The following is a 15744-nucleotide window of genomic DNA, read 5'->3' on the forward strand; positions in this document are numbered from 1 at the left end:
TAAAAAAACAAACAAAAAAGACAAGATAAAAAGAAGATTAAAAAAAGAGGAACAGAGAAAAAAGAAAAAGAACAGAAAAATGAGAGAAATAAGAGAAAAATAATGATTAAAAAAAGACAGTAAAGAGAAGAATAGGGAAAAATAAAGAAAAAAAAGCCAGGAATTATTTTAATGTTATAAAAATAAAATAAAATAAAATAAAAGCAGATATGGCAACGCTACTAAGGGTGTGGAATACGTCACGGAACCCAAAGTCTCTGCAGGCAACACTGTTTGGAGAGAGGAGAACACTCGATGGTGAAAAAAGTGAAGTTCTAAATTATATACAAGATATCTAAGGGTGGCTTTGAAAAACAGTCCCCGGGCCGGGAGTTGGGGTTTCCCTCGCCGTTATCTATTGCTTATTGAGTCAGATCCAGAGTAACACTTAGAGACGGATGCATCCAAATGAGACACTGTGGAATAAAGGAAAGACCAAACCCTCAGTTGCGGTATGAAAACGCCGTGTGCACGAGCTTGTCCCACGTGGAATGTACCGACAGCCGTCCCGCGGGCCGGGCGCTCCTCCCGGCCACGCCGCTCCCGGAGCCGCGCCCGGCGGGTGGGGAGCGCCCGGCAGCGCCCGCGCACCCCAGGCGGAAACGTCCCGTGTGCCCGGATGTGAACGGACAGGATCCGAGTGAGATGGAAAACGGGGCCGAAAGCCCTGATCCTTATGAAGGACGAGACTCAGTTGTTAAATTTTAAGGGGTACCCGATGGCTTTTTCCAGGCACTCTACCAAAGAGCCAGCAGACAGAAAATCCCTCTCCACTTCCACAAATTTGATGTAGATGGATTTGGGTGAGACACCGGGCTCTACGACGCAGTTCTGAGATAAAAAGGCGTTGATCCCGACCCAATCTTTGCTGAAGGTTTTGGTGTTTGCCTGGAAGTGTAAAAACAGGCACTGCTGGAGAGTCCGGACCTCGGCGATGCCGAGGTAACAGTAGATAATCCGGGCAGATTCCATATCCACCCGAAGGGAGGCCTGTGGCGAGGGGACCTCGAGCTCCCCTGGAGTCTCATTGCCGGGGTCGGGCGCCCGGTGCTCGGCCAGAGGGGAGGGGAGCTTCTCGTGGCACTCCTCGTATCCAATGGCATACAGGCCAGGGCTTTTTGGGATCCCTCCAGGTAATAAATACTGCACCACGTTCCCTCCAGTGGGCTTGGAGTGAGCGATGGGAATCCAGTCGATCTCCATGTGCAGCTCCAAGCATCTGGCTTCGCTGATGGTGATCTCCAGGAATTTGTAATAAACATTTTTCCAGTTCATTTTCTGTACTCGGGTCATGATCACCCGACCTTCTGGTTTTTCTGAGTTGAAATACTCCCGGAGCCGCTTGCCCAGGGGCACCTGGGAGCTGATCTCCGCGTAGTGGTAACGGATATCCTCCTTCCAGCGGGTGTTGTACCCAATGCCAAAAATGGCCAGTTTGTTAGAAAGGTGGAGCCTGGAGAAGTCCGTCCAGCTCTGAAACAGCTCCCACTTCAACTGGACCGACTCCAAGATTTGCATAATGTTCTGCATGACGTCACGCTTCCTGGAAATTAAGAAACAGGGAGAGAAGGATAAAGGCATCAGAGCTGAAAAACTTTCCCAGGGAATGCACCAACATTCAGAAAATATTAATCCCCATCAGCTTTCTTTTCTTACTACTACATTTCTGGGGCAGTTTATGGGTTGTAACAATGCCCTGATAGGGGAATTTTAAATTAATCTTGACAAAACAAAAACAAACCCAACCCCAACTCCTCCTGATATCAAAGCATCTCCAAGAAGCATGTATCTGTCACTGCTGAATAAATACACACTTAACTACTGGGTCATTCCTTACAATCCTGGGCTTCTGTCAGCACATGACTCATGAGCTGCATCCCAAACTCACAACTGCCACTCAAAACACTTCTGCCTCGTTGTTATCCCCAAATTAATGCCAGCAAATGGGACTGTAATTGTAAAAATCCCAATAGGAGCATGAAGCCACTCCCAAGGGCTCTGTCCCGGTGCTGGGGTGGAAACACAGCTCAAGGGACCAAACCCCTGGAGCAGAAGATGCTCCCAGACACATCCCAGATGCTGTGGGATGGACAGCAGCAATCCCTCCAGAAAGCCAATTAAGAAATCCCCACGCTCCCAAAAATGTGTTTTCACTCCCAGCTGCAAGGTTTCAGAGAGGGGTTTACATCAGGAGAGAGCATCTGTGTGCACCTGCAGCGAGCTGGAATAGCTTCCTCCAGGATAAATGAGACCATTAGGGTGTAATTAGCTGGTAGGGAGAACTCCTAATTTGGGAAGTTATTGTCCTATAATCAAAGCTGTAGAAGATAATGCAACTCATTTGCTAAAGGAGAAGCCTCTCTTGGTCCAACAAATGGGATGTAAAGGATCTTTCCATGCAGCTCTCCTTCCTTTATCCATTGTGCCACGTCTGTAAAGCTGAATTGTGAAGGCCACTGTGCTCCCAGGAGGATTTTTTCTCCTCCCACACCCCACCAGGAGGACATACTGTACCAGGTGGCACAGGTCTTGTACAGGGCACACGCAAACTTCCCTCCTCCTGCAGGTTCCTCAAGATCACTTGAGCTCCCTAAAACCAGCCCTTCCCAACAGCCTCCCAATGGAGTTCAGCATCAGACTGGTGAGGGACATGAGGCCTCTAAGAGCAGATCCAACACCCCACAACCAAGGCTGACTCTGGTGCATTCCTGCCCAATAAATCCCTGTGGGGAGCAGCTCTTTTTCCATCATAATGTATGTAAGGGTTCAAAGAAAACTGGGAGCTGCCGAGCCTTCCTGTGGTGCTGGAGAGGCCCCACTTTAGAGCCTTTCATCCCAAAAAACCTTTTACAGATCTAACTACAAGGCACGTGATTCTGGCAAGGTTCTCCAGCTGCTGGATGTCCTGCAGGTGATGGAGGCCTCTGGGCTCAGGACACAGAGCTCTGGTTTGACATATGATGGTTGGTGCACACCATCTGCAAACCTCACCTGTGCTGTCCAAGCCCCCCCAAGCGTTTCTGAGCATCCAGGTAGGGACAGCTCCCTCCTCACAGCGCCATATCCATCACCACCTCATCAACCTCACCTGCCTTGTAGCACCAATCATGTCAGAAGTACCCTGAAAAGACCTTCAAAGGCATTTTGGGAAGTACATTTCCACCATAATTGGAGTGTAACCGAGTTTCTAGAGCACTGAGGAGGGACAGGCGAGACAAGCAGAACCCAGGGGTTCTTAAACACACTGATTCCACCAGCACTTAAGTTCTATTTCTTACTACAAGTTATTCTGAGGAGTCACTTCCACTACCTGGCAGTAACAAAGAGAAATCTCAGTCAAGAAGAATTCATGTTTACCCCAAATCCATTTCCATTTACCCTGTGGCAAAACTAATTTAAAGCTTCCCTGATGCTTTACCATGCTTGGAAAGTATCTTTTTGAGGCTTCTAGAAGTGCAAGTTTACTTTCTGGGCACAAGAGGGTGGGACAGCCAAGGGGACAGGGCAGTGCTGGAGCACAACTCGGTGTTTCAGCACTGGCACACACGCTCCACTCCTGACAGCAGCTGAGCTCAGTTATTCCCTTCCCAAGGCAAAGACAGGAGAGCACGGCGTGGGCAGGTTTTCATTCAACAGCTGAGGAGCAGAGTGAGGAACTGAAAGCAAAGCCCCCACCTTTATTAAGTGCACTATAAATACTCTGCTCGGTTTAGCTCGGCACAACCCAGAGCCGAGCTCGGCTGCATTAGTCACTGCAACTGCTCCTGCAGGGAATGGGAATCACTGCATGGGAGCACAGCTTCAGCAGCACACTGAGAAGGACTTTCCACAAGGAACCCACTGCTTCCAGCACAGAGGAGAACAGAGAAAAATGAATTTTAAGTTTTGCTTTTCAGGTTTAGCATCTTCTTGCTTTTGCCAGGACCCGACTTGGCAGCGCTTTGCATTCCCAGGCTGTATCCAGGATCTTGATGACTTAGCCGAGCAAAGGTATCATCAGCAGTAAAAATTACTATTATTTAATTATTTATTAATTTCAAATGTAATTTTCATTCATTCAACAATTTAAAATTATTTATTAAAGTTGTGCTTATGTATTTGCTTTATTAGTATTGTTAATATGATTCATTTTTCAGGAGGACAATGGGAGCTGAGCAGAGGGTTTAACCTGTTGTGTGTCTCAGGACAATCTCACTTTTTATGTGCAGAAGGTGCCCTAGAGCTGGATTTTCCCTCATCAAACTATCACCTCCCTGCTGGAGTCTGGGACCTGCATTTCTTCCTCCTTAGAAGCTTTTGCAATTCAAATGAGGAAAAACTTGAGACAAGAGTAGGCGCAAATTTGTTCTAGGGCGCTGTTTCCAAACCAGGCAGACTTCAAAGGGCCCAGAACAGCTGCTTGCAGTGAAGATCCACAAGCTTTCTCTAGTTCATCTTCCCAAAACCAGCAGTGAATCAAACCACTTCTCAAAGTCTCTAAGCAGTATTTCACTTTTCAAAACAGTTTACATGGAGACAACAGCCAAGGGCAGGCAACAGCAGAGCTGACATGGGGAAGGAGCATCCTGATGGAGGATGGGACATGGACACAGGTTACCTGCTGCCCTTTGCTTCCCACACTGTCAAAAATAAAGTGAAAGGTGGCAAGTCCCTGTGTGTCACAGACTTACAACACTTTGGCCTGCAAGGGATCCTAAAAGGGATCCCCCATCCCTGCCATGGGGAGGAACACCTTCCACTAGACCAGGTTGATCCAAGCCCTGTCCAGCCTGGCCTTGGACACCCCCAGGGATCCAGGGACCCCACCCTCACAGGCAGGAATTCTTTTCCAATATTCCACCTAACCCTCTGGCAGTGGGAGCCATTCCCTGTGTCCTGTCCCTGCCAGTCCAGAGGAGGCCACGGAGATGCCCCAAGGGCTGGAGCCCCTTGGCTCTGGAGCCAGGCTGGGAGAGCTGGGGTGCTTACCTGGAGAGGAGAAGGCTCTGGGGAAAGCTGGGGAGGGACTTGGGACAGTGGATGGAGTGACAGGACACAGGGAGTGCCTTCCCACTGCCAGAGGGCAGGGATGGATGGGATACTGGGAAGGAATTGTTCCCTGTGAGGGTGGGCAGGCCCTGGCACAGAGTGCCCAGAGCAGCTGTGGCTGCCCCTGGATCCCTGGGAGAATCCAAGGCCAGGCTGGATGGGGCTGGGAGCAACCTGGGATAGTGGAAGTTGTCCCTGCCCATGGCAGAGGGCTGGAATGAGATGACCTTTAAGGCTCCTTCCAACTCAAACCATTCTAGAATTCTGTTTCTCTATGTCCAAAAGCACACCACAAGTTTCACCAGGATTTGAATGACTTCTGGAGACAATTTTTGCTGAAAATCTGCCCTTGACCAAGAAGGCAAATGAACTCATCTTTGAAGTAGGCTATCTCATTCTAAAATGCTGTGCAAAGAGGTGAAAGACTCTGATAACTATTTATCTACTGTGGCTTTTAGATGAAATTTTATTTTAAGATAATAAATAAATACCCAGATTATCTTTGTATCAGCCATGCATCTTCTGACTGCTTTTAACTTACTGAGTCAGAGTTTACAAGTTCCTTCTCCTCACAGACAAGGGGAAAAGCAGCTTTTAGCAAATCTGTGCTTTGGAAAATGCTCTGTGCTTCCACTCTGCACGTAGGACGAATTTATCGCTGGCACGCTTCACAAAATGCCCCAGAGTTCAGAGACTCCACTGCATTTTAGAGGGAATTTGGGGGGAAAATGAACATAAAACTCTGAAAGGTCTCATTTACCAAAATCTAATTCAGCTGTTCACGTACACATTAAAACTTGGAAGAGAAGATTCATGTGGTCCAAGCCTTTGCCTCAGAAAATTCAGGATTATTTGCTATGGAGCTCCTTAAACGTAAAATTACTTCAGAACAGCACAAAGAAACTGTTCAAAGTGGCACTAAGAAAGTTAATATTGAAAAAAGCTATTTTTCTCCAGGTTGTCCATGTGTTGTTAAAATGAATTTGCTCCATGTGAAGAAGAAAATTCACCTTTGGCTATGTGAATATCCACCTGAAGTCAGGAGTCTGCCAAAGCTACACCACTGCCAGGGAAGCTTCTTGCTAATTATTTTTCTTTTAAAATTACTTTTATTTTCTTAAGTTCTTTTATTTTAAATTTATGTCTCTTTTTACTTATTTATATTTAAGTTTTTAGAGATTTTTTTTTTCATTGAGTTACAGTACAAAGCCTCTGTTCTCTATGACTCATCAGGGATGTTCTGTTGCTCTTCCCAGTGCTGGTGACCTCCTACCCTACAGCAGCTGATTTTCTACCATGGAAAATCCCAGTAACACTAAAACCCACTGGTGTGGGACCTCCTGTGAGGAACCCCAAAGGACCTCTGAGCCTGGGCTCACTCCCACTGCAGACAGAGCCACAGCCACCCCTAAAGGCTGGCAGAAAGCTGCCCTGGGCAGAGTAAATACAGCACAATTCCTTTCATTTTTGGGAATGCTCTGTGTTATTGTTGGAGAGGCAAGGGAGAGTTGCATGCTCAAAGCATTCAAAAGGTTCCAGTGTTTGCTAGATTAAACCCAGCCAAAAGGTTACCAGTAAGGTCTGGAAAGTTATAAAAATGGAAGTCAGAGACTCCCAAGCTTTGGCATGCCTTCCCACCAAGGAAGGGAGCTCTTCTTGTGGATTCTATCTGTGGTTTAAGTCCTCACATCCATGTAGTAAGTCTTGTTTTGTCTGCTGAATGGCAAAGCCAAGGAGAAACACAGTTATGAAGCTTTTCAGCTGTTCCGAGGTAATGGGAATAATGCAGAAAGCAGATTCAACTGTATGAATAGTCTTGCACAATGTATTTATAATTATAAACAGAAGTTTCAAATATCCTCCCCTCCTGCACATTATCCCCAGGGAAATACATTCCAGAGTAAAACATTCATAAATTACTTACTGCGTGTCTTCTGAAGACTCCTGTTTTATCTTCAATGTTCTTTTCGTGGTAGGCATTTCATCTGAAAGGTAAAATTCCAACACATAATTAGATTTTAAATAATGTTCTTAGGGCTTTTTTTTTAAAAAAAAAGAGCTTGAAATTAAATAAAAAATAAATCTGAGTTGCTTCCTAAGCCAGGCAGTCTGCTGGAGTTCTGCAGGAGACAGCTCCAGCTCCTACACCCTCTGTAATTGATTGAGTTTTTCTTTAACTTGGAAGAGATGTGGTCAGTTAAGATCTGAATCTCCCTCTGCAAGTGGAAAACCTTTCATGGACAAGGCTCCAGTCCCATCCATTAAATCACACATTGACAGAATTGCAAACTACATTGTTTCAAGGAAAAGAAATAAGAAAAGGCAATTCAGCTTCTAATGGCACATTTCAAGAGGAAGCAGCAGCAGAACTGCATCTGTGTTCAATTCAGACATTGTGTGCCAAATGCTTTGCTCACAACTTCTGAGTGTGAAGGGCATCGTCAGCCCAAGCGCACGCAAATGTCCCCGAAACTGGTGACAAACCAGGAGATCCCAGCTTGACTCACCATAACAAGCCACACCAGACAGAATTAGCCATCATTTACATACGTTTTGTAACGTTTTCTTCTCCCCACTGTTTCTCTCCCACATATTTCTGACTTTTAAATCCCTCAGGGAAGGAGTCTGAGGAACTGGAATGTGGTTAACAGCCAACTTGCAAATTTTAACATTAAACTGCGATCTAAGGCTCTTCCAAAGCATCCTGACTCACCAGTCCCCCAAACACAGATGTGTACAGACACCCAACTGCACCTCCTCTCCCTCTTTCATCCTATAAATGGGGAAAAAAGCCTTTATACAATTCACCTTCTTCACCTGCATCTCCATTGGACTGTATCAGCTTAAAGCTTCTGCTGTGAAAAAACCCCTGCTCAGGCAATTGAGGAACACACACCCACAAAGAAGTAGCTTGAGACAAATATGCCTCAGGAAACCCACTTCTTCCTAGAACTGCTCAGATTGGAGTGTGTTTCTATCAGGGATGTGGTACCCTGATCTGTTTAACAAAGTTCAAAAAGCCATGAGCAACAATTAAACCTCCAAATTAATTTAAAAATTGACTTTTAGGCAGAGACAGGCAAGAACAGCACATGGAAGAGTTTGGTTTAGGTCTCAAACATCAAGTGTGAGTTCGCTTGCTATTGTTTCATTTTAAAAAAGGCCACACCTTTGGATACAGATATATTGACATGTTTAACAGCAATATATCAAGGTAAATAAGAAAGAGCAATATTTTTTACAGTTGCTGGTGTTGCCAGTAGCAGGCTGAAGCCCTGTTCACAATTTAAGCAAATGATATTTGAATGGTAACACCCAGGTACCACTGGAAGGGAAAATATCTCCTGAATCCCCTGAGGGAAAGTAAAACTGGGAGTGAAAGGACAGACAGGGAAGGTGTCACCTCTGCTGCTTCTGGGCAAACAGCCCTTCTTTCCTCCAGTCCGGATCCACGGTTTGCTTTTGATTAAGTGAGGAATTTCTGTCCCTTTTCTCCCCAAGGATGTGTTTAACACCGTGAGCACATTTTGTCTGAGAGGTGAAAGCTGGTACAGAGATATGTGTGTGCCAGACAGCCAGGAGCACAAACCCAAGGAGGGAGATGTGCCAAGATGGGATTTCTTACCCAGCTCCTGCTCGCCGGTCTGGTAGCAGTGAAGATCCTGACTGTGGTTTCCCCAGTCCTCCTGAGAGTATTCCTCCATCGTGCTGCCATCTGACTCCAGCTCCTGGTACAAGCCACTGCTGTTGATGAGGACGGGCTGGCAGGGCTGGGAGTCCCATCCTCCCTGCCCAAACACCTGCTCCAGCTGTTCAAAGGTGTAGCTGCTTTTCCTCTTGCCAACGCCGTGCTCCTTCACGCGGCTGTAGCACCTGCGGAGGGTCTGAGAGAGAGAAGCAGCTCAGTCAGGAGGTGTGGGGCTGGACAAGAACACAGGCACCCACACAGTCAGGCAGAGTTTAGGGCTTTGGGGGTTATTTCTGTTGGTCATATTTGCCCCACGCTCATGAGCAATGCTCCCAAATTAATCTACACCCACCAGGAAGCATCATATATATATCCGACATTCCCGCTTAGCGTTAACATCTATGACACAGGACAAGTTGTGTAGCAGCTACAGATTCCTCAGATTTAACTTGGGTAATTTATTCTCTTTCTCACTTTAAAAAAAAAAAATCCCCAGATCTCCTATGGATGCAGGGAAAAAATAAAATAAAAATACCAAGAGCCCCCCAGTCAGAGACACCAATCAGCCAGGAAAATGCACACCTACTATGAGGAGGAGAAAGCAGAGCTGGTGTTGTGCCCACAGCTTGGAGAGGGGAAAGCAGGGAGGAGACAGAAAGGAAAACAGAAAGATTTCCCCCAAAAGCAAAGACAGTCCAACCTTCCTTACTCTGGTAAGAAGACACAAGGTACAAAATGGATATGCCTAAGCTATTCAGCTAGGAAAATATTTATTACTTACATATTTTTGCATTCCTTACTAACTCACTCTGTCTCTTGTGAAGCTGCTGAAATTTAAAAGAGGTCAAATCAATAATGCTCCCAGTTCCCAGACTTTGATATCAAGCATCAAGTAAGTCACAGCACTGAGGTGGCTTGGCATGAGCAGACTCTCAAACAGAGCTGGGGCAGAACCTCCCACACAGATGCCAAAGCCTCACCCAGTTCTGGTGATCCCTTTGACATCCACATCAAGGGTTAAGCCACTTCATTGCTGCTGGATAAGCCTATGGTTCCATCCATGTTTTCCCCCTAATCTGGAGCAAAAGGTAACAACTTGGGGGTAAAAAAACTAAAGCTTTCTACACAACCCTTAGTGTGATTTTAACTCTACCACTGCTCTGATCTTGAAAGACAGTGATATGCCCCAGGTTTTCTGGGTCTTTTCACATTAGTAAACTGCTAGAAAACATTAACTTTTTAAAAAATTAAATGTATCAGACTGCTGATGTTCTAAGTTGAATGGCAAAGCTGCCTCCAGAAATCAAGAGAGGCATTAATTTGGGAAGGACTAGTCCTGCTCCCTTGCTTTCTGCAGGAGGACTGTAATGGACACATCATTCATTACAAAAACTACTTGGTTTTTTTCCCCCCAAAGAAAGGAACTTTGAAAACTCCAGAAAGCTGGAACCTACCTAAAGCTCCTCATACACTGGGTTAACAGCATCAGCAGCAAAGGGATACATTTCTAACCAGTTTCCTCCTGAGATTCAGAGCCCTGGGGGCAGAAGCAAAACCGCTAAGCAGCAAGTCAGTATTACTCTGCTGTTTTAAACAAAAACACACGAAAACAACACAAAATAAAAAATAACCCATATAAACACACAGGCAACAACAGGCATGAGTTATTCCATGGTTTAAGGTGCAACCCTTCCCACTTTTGCCATTACTACCTCAGGATAAACAGGCAGATTCTCTTTGGATGGACACCAGCACATTTTAACTTTCTGTCTGTGAGCAGGGTGGAAAACAACCTGCTACGGCAACCTAGCACCAAAACCCAGCCTAGAAACCTGTTGGTATTTGCTATTGCAAAGAGGGCTCCCTCAGGCTGGGGTATAGATACATTTGGTTGTTAGAATTCAGCTTTCTCACTCCAATTTCTCTCCTTTCAGCTCAAATCTCACTGACCAATAAGGGCAAAGTAATTTCATTCCCAGACTCTAAAATCCACCCAAGTTAGATTTTTTTAAAATATATTTCCCAGGCCCCAGTTCTTGTACCTGGGCCAGCTTATCCACAGGAGTTAAACACAGATTTAGAGCCTCCAGCTGAATTTATTAGCAGCCTTCAAGTGAAACAAACTGTTTCCAGAGCATCTCTACGCTTGACCAAGCCCTCTGGGAATGCCCAACACCCTCAGCCACTCTATTTCACACCCTGTTTTCAGCATGTGCTTCAAACATCTCTCCCCACCAATGGGGTTATGGAGGATCCCACACTAGGTTGTAGCCTAGTAGTAATTAATTATTTCAGTCAGGCTGCAATCTGGCTTATTTTACTAACAAAATAATTTAGCAGCAAGTCAATGCAGACAAGTAGAAAAACTAAAGGGAGCGACACAGGAAAAGGGATGAAAATAAATTAGCAACAGTGTGACTGCTCATTACTTGATACTTTTGGGGGTACTGCCCAGATGCTCACCTGGTTGTTACCTCCACTTCTGCAAGCAGATAACCTAAAATTTGAGGGAAATAATCTCAAATGTAGGGATTTCCAAAGCACCAAAGGGTCTGTGGCTAAGCAGCTGGTGGGTCCTTGGTCTTGTGTGCTGGAGAACCAAGACTCCTGCTGGCTTTCTTCTTGGAGGCTCTCCCCAATGTCTCCAACAGGCAGTCCCTACAACTTTCTCCTGATGTTCCCTCCAAATACCACGAGCCCACAGGCTTCTCTTCTTCAGAGAGCCTAGTAAGACCTAAAAAATTGCTCAGACCTCAGGAAACCTGGACATTTTATAATCCTTAACCTTTCTCTCACCATTTTATCCTGATCTCCAAGATCTAAGATCTGTTTGTTTCTTACGCACCTCCTCTACTCCTCCTGGTGTCCAGCTCAACTCCTGCTCCGTGGCTCCTGAAGTGCACATACACAGATTGATACAGATACAGAAAGCAGGGAATTTAGGACAAGTAACTGAAAACAGACCTGATCACTGCCCAGTGACTGCTCAGACTGGAAGAGACCGAGGCTTTTGCTTATTGTTCTGCAACACTGCCTGCAACACGAACACACATTATCCCCGCTTAATTTATAATCAGGAAAACCAAAGGAGGAGACAGTCACAAAGCTCATTGTGGATTTTCTCACCATTTCTAACTCACGAGTCCTCATCTCTACAAGTGAAGCCACCGAAGAACCTGGAGCTCTGCAGGAACTGCAGGATGAGGATGAGAAAAACCTTTAGGAAGGCTGCAGACATGGTCCTCCTCCCAGCAAAAAAAAAATAAGATGAGGGAGAACCAGACCACAGCAAGTTTTTATATGTCATCCAACATGGAATTCCAGATCCCTGATCTGAGACATGCCCTTACTCAGGGAGAAGCTATGGGCTCTACAGAGCAGTTTGGTGGCCTGTGGCTGTGTCCACATTCATGTTTAAGTTGATTCATTTATAGCAGCCTAAAGGGGCCCAGATGTCCCAGTGCACCACCTAGCACAACACTCAGCTTCAAAGAGGCTCTTTTACTTAATGTAGAGGAGTTCTCAGCTTTATATCCCAAATAAAGAACAGCAGTGCCAAACAGCTCCCTCCCTCATCATGCCAGGATACTCATAGGAAACACAAGATGAAACTACACTGGGACAAAACAAACAGCTTTTGAAGCCTGGAGTGGTTGCAGGGGACAGTGAAAGGTCTCAAAGCCTCCATTTTTAAGTTCCTGGGAGCAGAAGGTAACAAATCTGTGTAATAACTTCTGCTCATGAACTTTTAGGTTAAAAGCTATGTGCAAGGCAGGAGATCACAAGACTTAAATGGGGTATTGCCTCACCAAGCCCCATTTCTGTGGTTTATCAAAAATAAAATGAGAAGAACAGCACCTCAAACTCTTGGGAGAGCTACACACCACTGCAGGAAGACAGCTGATGACAGCAATGCATCTCCAGCACGAGGCCCCAAATAGGAATACCCCTCTGCAGAACGTGAGAGCCCAGCACCCAAACAGGTCCCCAAGGGCTCAGGGTCAGTCCCAGGAACTGCTGCAGCCCAGTCTGCAAGGCTCCAGCCCCACAGCTGGCTGCACATCTGCCCAAGCACAGCACTGGGGACACAATGGCTGTCACAGTGAATCACTCTCTACATCAAAGAGCAAGGCCTTGGCTGTGTCCTGATTTACCCAAACACACAAGGACTTCCTGAAGAATTTGGTTCTGGTACAGAGGAAAAGTGATGGGAATGCCCTCACAAGAGGGGAGAAGGGTTGGGGGGTAAATGTAGACAAGCTGATTGTCTTGATTGAGGTAAGAACCAGAGCTCTCTTTGGCCCATGAAGAAGCAAAGTCACTCTGGCAGACACGGGTAGGGGGATATCAGTCGAGGCAGGGCAGACTTGGGTTTTTTTTAGAGAGAGCTGGAACCAAACGAAAACTCACAGCCGCCACTGCCAATTTCTAAATCACAATTAAATGTAATACAAAAAAAAAAAAAAGCTCTTGCTTGTGCAGGAATTATTCACAGAAGCTCCACAGCCAATTACAGAGGTCAGCCCCCATGAGACAGGACTTTGCCAACAGTGAATGAAGCTGGGCTTTAACAGGCTGTGTCCCATCAGGGTGAGGAAACCAGTGACCTGTGGTGCTGTGACAACAGACCCTGCAGTGCTGTGGACTCAAACCAACAACCTGGGAAGATGCTTCACTGCTTGCTGCTATCAGAATGCTGAGGACACTCAGACCCTCATCAAGCATTTGTTACTAATTGAGTGAGACCCTTAGAGAGGAGACTCCAGCACTGCCCACAGAAAGGTTGGCAGCTGGGCATCTGTCTCTCGATGCTCCTGGTTTTCTTAAACCAGCACTGGATGAAAAGAGTAGAATGAACCTGTTAGAGCTTGAGAAGGCAGAGAAGCACCACCCTCTCCAGACCCACCAAGCCAACGACTTTGTAAAGAGTTTGGATGTAGTGGGTAGTCCTCCAGACAGAGCTCAGCTTGCAGAGACCACTGAATCACAGAGCATCCTGAGTTGGAAGGGACCTACAAGGATCATCCAGCCCAACTCCTGCCCTGCCCACACGCCCCAACAATCATACCATGTGTGTCAGGGTGTTGCCCAAATGGTCCTGGAGCTCTTGCAGGGTCAGTGCCATGACCATTCCCTGGGAAGCCTGTATAGGTACCCAACCACCCTCTGGGGAAAGAACCTTTTCCTGATATCCAGCTTAAATGGACGAGATGCCTGAGTGAGCTTCAACCTGCTCCTGGCACGACCTGTTCAGACTTTACTTACTTTGGGGCAATGAAAGCCACCTGAGTAGGTCACCTTGCCTTTGGAAACAAGCTCATTCCAAAAATCGAAGTTGCATGCATCTACTTGTGATCATTGTGATCAAGACAAACATCATTACACCACTCACAAAACCAAATTTTTAAGGAAAACCTAAACTTCAGCAGCCTGGATGAAAAGAGGTCTGAGATGTACTCAAGAAGCCTTGTCTGTGCAAGCCTCGAGAGATCACAGACTCAAATCCCTGCTGGCTCTCACTCTCAAGGGAATGGAGGGAGACCACAAGCCCATCCAGCAGAGGAAGAGCAGCACAAATCATTCCATGGGTGGGAGGGAAAACACTCCTCTCCAAAATGAGCTTCACTAAAGTGCAGACAGCATCAACATGGGCAGCACCACAAGGGAAATGGTTTGCGACATTCATAACCTAAAACACGTGACATCCAACAGTGTCCTGGCTGTGTGTGATCCTGAGGTCTCTAGAGGAAGGTCCACCACTTCAACTGTAAAATGTTACCAGGGAGACCAATCTCTAAATCCATGGGAAAAGCTGGAACTGAAACACCAAAAGTGACTCGAACCCCGATTTTTACCGCTAGTGGTGAAAGGTTTGGTAACAGGTGAGTCCACAGCAGTCCAGAAAGCATTATCTGCCTGGCCCCCAGATTTACACACTCAGCAAGAGGGAGGTAAGCAGGAATTTGCCCCTGTGACAACACTTGAAGCACAGTGCAACAATCAGGAAGATTTTTAACATCTTCCCCAAGTCCCCCATGGTTAGAGAGCGCTACAGGAAAAAAATTGTGTGTGCCCAGTCTAGGATTTAATGTTCACAAATCTCCCTGAGTGAGATTTAATGCTCAAGTTTTGCAATTCTGTCCTCCTGCAATGAGTTCCTGACCATCAACTCTTTCTGTCTCAACAAGACAACCTCCCAGCTCCCTCTGGGAATCATTCTGCACCCATGGAATGAGCAGTGGATGGCCCAGGTACACCAGAACGTTATAGATACACAACACTGCTGCAGAAGCCACTGGATCATAAAGACACTAGTCCTGCATGTGCAATTCAAGACAGATTCTTACCAGCACAACAGCACTCTGCAAATACCCCAGCTGAGAGCAAATCTAAGAGGGTTCATTCCACATGACACTCATATCCCAGAAATACTCCTCTGCCACAGCCCCACAAAGGATTGAAACAATTAAATCTGCTCTTTGTCACTGAAGGGTTTATTTTTTCCTGCTATAAAGGTCAACAAAAAGTTGCTCCCACCTACCAGAGCACATGAGATCCTCCAGTGAGAAGCTGAGCTGCTGGGAAGGGTTCAAGGAATGGCAAGAAACAGCCCAGCCTGGAAAACCCAGCACATCTGAATTTATTTAAGCCAAGGGAAGAAGGGGAGGCAACCTGAACACCTACACACATCACAGCCCAGGGAGTTAATGGGATGGGGAGCTGTGACTGAGATGAACTCAAGATAAAGACACCACATTCAAAAGAAATAGAAACCCAGAATCATGGAATTGGGCTGGAAGTAACCTTAAAGCTCCTCTTGTTCCAACCCTCCTGCCACGGGCAGTGACACCTTCCACTATCCCAGGTTGCTCCAAGCCCTGTCCAGCCTGGCCTTGGACACTTCCAGGGATGAGACAGTCCCAGCTTCTCTGGGAAACCCGTGCCAGGGCCTCAGCAGCCTCCCAGGGAAGAATTAGAATCTAGCCCTG

The 15744-nt window shown here is 46.3% G+C and overlaps 1 protein-coding gene across 7 annotated transcripts in view; it reads right to left on the reverse strand.

The window, feature by feature from the left end:
- Window positions 1-90: 90 nt before the first annotated feature.
- The window catches only part of MSANTD2 (Myb/SANT DNA binding domain containing 2), a 21437-nt gene continuing 5783 nt past the window's right edge, over window positions 91-15744 (reverse strand). The window contains exons 1-7 of one of the 7 annotated variants that reach the window (XM_041480617.1): window positions 11601-11787; window positions 11219-11252; window positions 10210-10292; window positions 9537-9579; window positions 8693-8951; window positions 6992-7052; window positions 91-1582 (exon numbers count right to left, since the gene is read on the reverse strand). In XM_041480617.1, coding sequence (XP_041336551.1) covers window positions 730-1582; window positions 6992-7052; window positions 8693-8951; window positions 9537-9548 — 1185 coding nt within the window. In that variant the 5' untranslated portion in view covers window positions 9549-9579; window positions 10210-10292; window positions 11219-11252; window positions 11601-11787 and the 3' untranslated portion in view covers window positions 91-729. Of the gene's footprint in view, window positions 1583-6991; window positions 7053-8692; window positions 8952-9536; window positions 9583-10209; window positions 11790-11881; window positions 11949-15744 lie in introns of those variants that run through there. The other 6 variants (XM_041480614.1, XM_041480616.1, XM_041480615.1 and 3 more) reach the window with 6 other exon arrangements.

This window comes from Pyrgilauda ruficollis, unplaced genomic scaffold, assembly GCF_017590135.1.
Source record: "Pyrgilauda ruficollis isolate IOZ18807 unplaced genomic scaffold, ASM1759013v1 scaffold52, whole genome shotgun sequence".
Lineage (NCBI taxonomy): Eukaryota > Metazoa > Chordata > Aves > Passeriformes > Passeridae > Pyrgilauda > Pyrgilauda ruficollis.